General features: G+C 34.7%; 1 protein-coding gene across 1 annotated transcript in view; it reads right to left on the bottom strand.

Moving 5' to 3' along the window:
- The window catches only part of LOC134746880 (protein transport protein Sec31A), a 49,313-nt gene continuing 42,735 nt past the window's right edge, over window positions 1-6,578 (bottom strand). The window contains exons 26-28 of the mRNA XM_063681455.1: window positions 6,200-6,328; window positions 5,120-5,191; window positions 1-4,503 (exon numbers count right to left, since the gene is read on the bottom strand). Of these exons, the coding sequence (XP_063537525.1) occupies window positions 4,315-4,503; window positions 5,120-5,191; window positions 6,200-6,328 (390 nt within the window). The 3' untranslated portion in view covers window positions 1-4,314. The remainder of the gene's footprint in view (window positions 4,504-5,119; window positions 5,192-6,199; window positions 6,329-6,578) is intronic.

The raw sequence follows: 6,578 nt of genomic DNA, 5'->3' as shown, positions 1-6,578 counted from the left end.
ATTTCTAAAAATATATTTCATTGTTATTATAAATCTATAATACATTATTATATTATACAATAATACATTAATTTAAACAATATAGTCGTCATACTTCAGTACGAAAGTACACTCGCATTCATTTTATTAGTGTCTTTGGGTAATAAATATGTACTACCCTTTAGGAGTGGGGTACGATATAATTGTTAGAATTTAATAAAATAAATATTAATTAAGGAACAAATAGTAAATTTTATGATTAACAAACGCCTTACTAAATCATTTAAATGCACAATTTTTTATCTAATATTAGTAATGATAGATCAAATAACGTTTTTACCAATAGCGATATCGAAAATTAAACGCATGCATGCGTTTTTTTTTACACGAAAGAGCATCGAAAATCGGTCACCATATATATAATTTCTAACTACAATGAGCTGAATTAATTGCTCTTGTGTTGAGTGTATATGTGTCAGGCATTTGGCCTCAGTTTCTAAACAATTTTGCGTTTTGATTTTCCATCGATTTTCAATATGGCTCAGAACTTCTGGTAGTAATTAGTGAGTTTTTATTGTCACTTACGAAGTGTGTCATTCTCAACCAAAAGGGTACTTATTGTCGGTTGTCAATAAGGCGCTATTTCCATATAGCATTAATTTGAAATCAACCTTATCGACAAGCGACAATGTAGTACCTTTTGGTTGAAAACGTCACAAATTGTTAAGTGGCACTGTTAGTAGAAGTACATTTTTTATAGCATAATTAAAATAAGGCACAAAATAATAACTTACATCATCGACTTGATAGATCTTATCGGATAATATAAAAAAATTAACAATAACACAATTTTTAATTTAAATGTGTTTTAAAGTTCCAAACAATCTAACATAAAACAATGTATAAATTAATATTGTCTTCGGTTACCGCGATAGTTAATCATGAAATAAAACTATAAATTGGGAATGGGATTTATTATAAATTAAATATACGCGATATAATCCGTTTTCATAGTTTTATTTATAGGTAATGTATAAATTATGAAATTAATAAGTTTAATAACGAGCACATTTATGGAAAGTCTGCGCATTATATTCTAGTAAGTTTCTATTGGTCGTTAATAGTACAGTGTAATCACGATAATCTGGCACTTCGATGGTCCGGTATACCCAGTAATCCGGCACTAATGGTCGTAACAGCGACAGAGCGTAAGTAACAACGTAAGAGCGAGAAAGAGATATCGCTTTCTCTCTCTTACTTATGGATGCGTCGCACAATGACCTTGGTGCGGTGTGATGGTGTGTTACGGCCATAAAATTGGTATACAAATGATCATTCTATGTCCTAATTTACTATGTGCGCTTTTATTTTCGCCCTTCAATCTCTTTATAAATGGGCTAAGAGTCCAGATAAGAGTAGTTTTTTTTTTAATTTATTATTTTAGTAAAATGTATTTCTACGACATACTAAAACACATCAATAATATGCAGATTTGCTCTAACTTCCAGTAAACCGAATTTTCCAGTAATCCGGCTCTCTTTGTGTCAGCATTAGTGCCGGATTAGTGAGATTATACTGTAATCAGTAATAAAACCAAGTATTGTATAGATCTACTATAAGGGATAATTTTAAGGGTCTATGGAGACTGGAATTCAATGAGGTAGATGAACAAAACATCACCATTCGCTTGTCAGTCGAGTAATAACTAACTTCGATACATACGAGCAGAGATGGGCAAAATGTAATCGACTAACGATTAAGATTACAAGAATTAATTGCGACTGACGATTGAAAACGACGATTGATCAATCTTAGTTGTATAGAGTGCAACTAATTTAGTTGCAACTAAATTAGTTGCAACTAAATTAGTTGCCGATTGATATCGGACAACTAAATTTTGTAATCGACTAATTAGTTAGACTATTTTCTCGCGACTAATGTTAGAAGCAAATTGTATAGAATACCTCGGTATGGCTATGTTGACAGACTGATTAGGACATCTTAACGGATGTTTAAAAATAAAATAGTCATGTATTACTTACGATATTTTGACCGTTTCTAAGGAGTGAGATCTGTTCTCACTATTATTTTGCTACTAAAGTAAGTAAGTTTAATGACCACACGTTGAAAACAAAATAGACCGCGTAGATAATAAACAACATGCAGATGTGTCATTCATAGAACGTGTTATTTTTAGAAGATGCGTCGGCACTTGCACCAAAATGCAACAAACAACTTCCAGTTCCAGGTAAGTAGGATTATCCCATTGTTTTGTCACCGCGTGACACTAAAAAGAGTTTTACTATTGTCAGAGACAGCGAAATATTGATAGTTTCTATGTCTAAGATTTACTCAGTATCGTATAATTCAAAGTATTAATAATCCACCAACCTACTTTATTGTTTGCGATTTGTAAACAATGCAGTTTTTCGCTATTTGTCGTTATTACCAATATATCGTTATAATAATATTATGGCATTATTTGCATTGTCATTCAAGCATTTCAAATTAAACGTGTATACATAATTTTAGCTCAATCGGATGAAGATATCTGCTTCAAAATAAGTCGCAAAATTCTACCCAAACTAACATAGTTACAACATACGAGTACCTCCGTATGTTACATACATACGTACTTGTAGTTACATATTACAAGATAAAAAATGCAAAAACGGGCGACTACGTAGTTTTAATATAGATTTAATCGTGAAATTTAGTCGATTGAAACTAAAACTAATTTAGTTGTTAGTCGAACATTCTCACAACTAATTTAATCGCAACTAAATTAATCGCGATTAAAAAATGACGATTGATATTTTTAATCGATTTATTAGTTAACTAAAAGATTAATCGATTAATGCCCATCTCTGCATACGAGGTACCTTATCCCTGACTGAATTCGATAGAAAGTATTCTATTACACAAAGAAAAAGACAAATTTTAAAAAGTTACATGAAAGCTATGGTTAATACGGTTAATACTTATACATCAAGTCATCTAAATGTGCCATTTTCAACCAAAAGGGTACTTATTGTCGCTTGTCAGTAAGGCGTCTTTTCTACATAGCTTCAATTAGAAATCAACCTTATCGACAAGCGACAATGTTTTGGTTGAAAACGTCACAAATGTCCATAATGTTACATTCAAATGTCCATAGTGTTATATTCAGAGGAAAATGGGGACTACCTTTGTGTGGAGAAGTGGTCGTCCATTTTCCTCTTAATCGTAGGGACACCACAGTCGCTACAGTATTATAATAGCCGCCAGAACATGAGTACATAGGTATAGTTAACGCTATCTCTACTGAGCTCGTTCACTTACCTGTACTAACAATGGCATTCTGTTAAACAAAAGCCATTATTTCTTTTGTGTCAGCGCGTGGCCTTTGTGCCTGAGGCTCACACACAATTGGCCACGCGCGCAGGCACAAAAGAAAATGGCTTTTGTTTAACAGAATGCCATTGTTAGTACAGGTAAGTGAACGAGCTCAGTAGAAATAGCGTTAAATATATATGAATTAGGTAGACACATAATTTCAATACTTAAAAGAGTCCCTGGCAAGGTCGGTTCTCCATACAAACGTAGTTACGCTCTCATTATAAAACGACTAGCCTTACGTCGTTACTCTGCCACTGATTCGTACTAAGCGCTATGCATCCAGCTTTATCATGCGAACGGCTAAGGAGTGGAATTCACTTCCTGCAAATATATTCCCAGTCCACTATAACTTTTTAAATCGAGAGTGAATAGACATCTTTTAGGTAAGCATGATCCATCCTAGACTGCATCGGCACTTACCATCAGGTGAGATTGCGGTCAAATGCTTGCCTTTTTGTAATAAAAAAAAAAAGACTAACTAGATTGCTAGCTAGATAGTACTTACAATAGGATAAGGTATATCTATGTCTGTAATTAGTTCATGTAGCTTCAGGTACCATAGTAAAAAAAATACAGCGATATTAAGTTTTTCATGCAAAACTTGTTTTAGCTCTATTTCGTTTGTTTTATAAACTAGAGCTATATAAACTAATTTCAGACCTAGATATACTTCATATCATTGTATGTGCAAAGTTTTATTATAATACACGTAGTTTTAAAATGAGAAGGTGAAATTCGGCCGAGCTTGCCGGAGACTTAAAAGTTTGTATTTTAGGTTTGACAACTATTGATCTGTAGCGTTCAAAAGTTAATTATATTGGAAATAATTTATAAATTTTATCATACTTAAATATGGATAGAATCGCGTTAGATTGACACATTCACTGCAGTGTAACAAGCGAACGCACATGTGCGTTCTTGGCAGTGACTACAAACGCACATAGGCGTTCATGGCGCTCACCGCACGTAAACTTGCAGTTGTCCCGCGAGTTGGAATAGCGTTTTAAGCCCGGGCAAGAACGACGCCGCGGCGGCGAAGTCGGCGCCGGTCGCGAGTGTGGTCGTCAAGTGCAACGCGTTCTCGTAGTCCGACGACTGCACGTACTGCACGCACGTGTGGAGCGAGCTTAATGCTGTCTCCGACAGCTACACAAGATAACAGAATATTAATAAAAGCAAGTAGTTACCGATTGTAGAAAATGTGAAAATTCCAGGAATAAGGCCCCCAGCACACGGAGCGTAAACGTAAGCGTATCGTAAAAACGTTACGAGTACGAGACGCGTAGTTCTGGGCACCAAGCGTCGCGTAAGCGTAATCGTATTATTAACTCTAATCATGAAACCATAAAACTAAAATCATGGCGTCATTTGCGTCAGATGTCTTTGGCGGATGTATCGACGATCTTACTTTCTCGTCAGATGAAGAAGATTTTTTATTGTTTGATTGTCAGAAGTTTTGTTATTTGCCTGTATTACAAGGTGGCAGACCTATGGAGAGGGGCCGTTCTCCTTAGGTCTATAAGAGTGAATGAATTTTTTGACTAACACAAATCTGTTGACAACTTTTAAACTTCGTTGTAAATTCCCATCTAAATTTCAAGGCCCCAACTGTTAAACCGAATAAACAGAAACTATGTATTAATATACATATTTTCTGAAGTTTGATTTCTTGGTAATTACAGAGACATTTTGAGTAACGCAAGAGACACTCTAAACTGTCGGTCAAAAAGTTGATTTGCCCATAAATGCGTTCGTCACTCACCCGGTATTCTCGCAACAGGTCGTACAGAGTTTCCAGCCTCCGTTGGACATCTTCTAGTTTCCTCTTCATTTGCTAAACGAAACAAATAATAAAACAGTTATTTAAATCCATAATTAAGTCTATATAAGTTACTTTCCAAAAACAAATAAGGTAAATGTCGAGAAGACCGTTTATCGGGTAAGACTGTCCAAGTGTCTACAAGCTATTCAGTCGCTTCACTCGTGCGAGTCGTGCGTTATACTCCGCTTACAGAAGGTCGGTAGAGCAGGGGACCCAGTGGAAGTCCCTTTCTAACAAAAGCTGTCAAAAAGGGACTTCCACTTGTATTACAACCTACAAGCTTTTGATAAACGGGCCCCAAGAGTGAATCTATTCCTTTCAGACTGTCTCTGAGCGTAGTACGTATACACAATATACACATACGCTCTTGCCCTATGGCGATCTTCGCAACCAAAAATGTTATATCCTTTCATCTATGTTAGACCCGAATCGGGCATCAGTTTTTGCGGCAATTTTAAATTCAAAATTTGAACTTCAAGGTCACTATTTAAATAGCACATCTTTTACAAGCCACAGATGAGAGGATATGGCGGTCTTCCTTGATCTTACATTTTTTCTTTAATCATAATCATAATCATAATCATTTTATTCATAAAACCAATTTACATGTCAAATACTTATAATTACAATACAGTTAAAATATAAATCGAGATAAAACTTAAAATTAATATCTAAACAATAAATATTTAGGTGTAACAAAAACAAAAAATTAAATAAAGTAAATCATGGTCGAAATTAGAAATAAATATCAAAAAACAAAAAAAGAAAACAAAAGTCAATTCACATGTCACAAAAATTATATTAAATTTATTATAATTATAGAGGTTTTTTTTTTCTTGACTACAATGCTAGGCACTGACCTTGTGTGCAACGAATTCCCCATAGGTGTAGGTTAATGAACCATTACAAACAAATCATTGATCAAAAGGTATTCAATTTACAGAACAGCTATGACTATGTTCTTGGAGTAGCTTTCACTGGAATCTAGACCATATTTACTACACATTAAGGTCCACTTACCGGGTTAGCAGCTCTATTAGAGCATTCAGCCCTAATAGCGTCAAAGACACTCTGCATGACTTTATGTTCCTCTGGTAGTTCAGACTTCTGCGCGGGTTTTGCTTCCACGGCCGGTAAAGGTGACGCCGACTGAAAGTAGACCATATTTTGTAATGGTTAGGGTGTATTTTGAAACGGTAGCATGTCTAAGCGGTGGTTTATATCCCAGATAATTAAATGACAGTTTTATTGGCAAATTTATTACCTAATAATAATATAGATCAATACGTAATTACGCCTTAAGTCCATAGCGGTAACATACTTGCAACAAAAACGTATCTTTACTACAACCACAGAATAAATAAAAGTACTACCGTACAGAAAGGAAACTTCTTAGAAA

Source organism: Cydia strobilella, chromosome 13 (assembly GCF_947568885.1).
Source record: "Cydia strobilella chromosome 13, ilCydStro3.1, whole genome shotgun sequence".
Taxonomy (NCBI): domain Eukaryota; kingdom Metazoa; phylum Arthropoda; class Insecta; order Lepidoptera; family Tortricidae; genus Cydia; species Cydia strobilella.
This window is presented reverse-complemented; position numbering and strand designations above follow the sequence as displayed.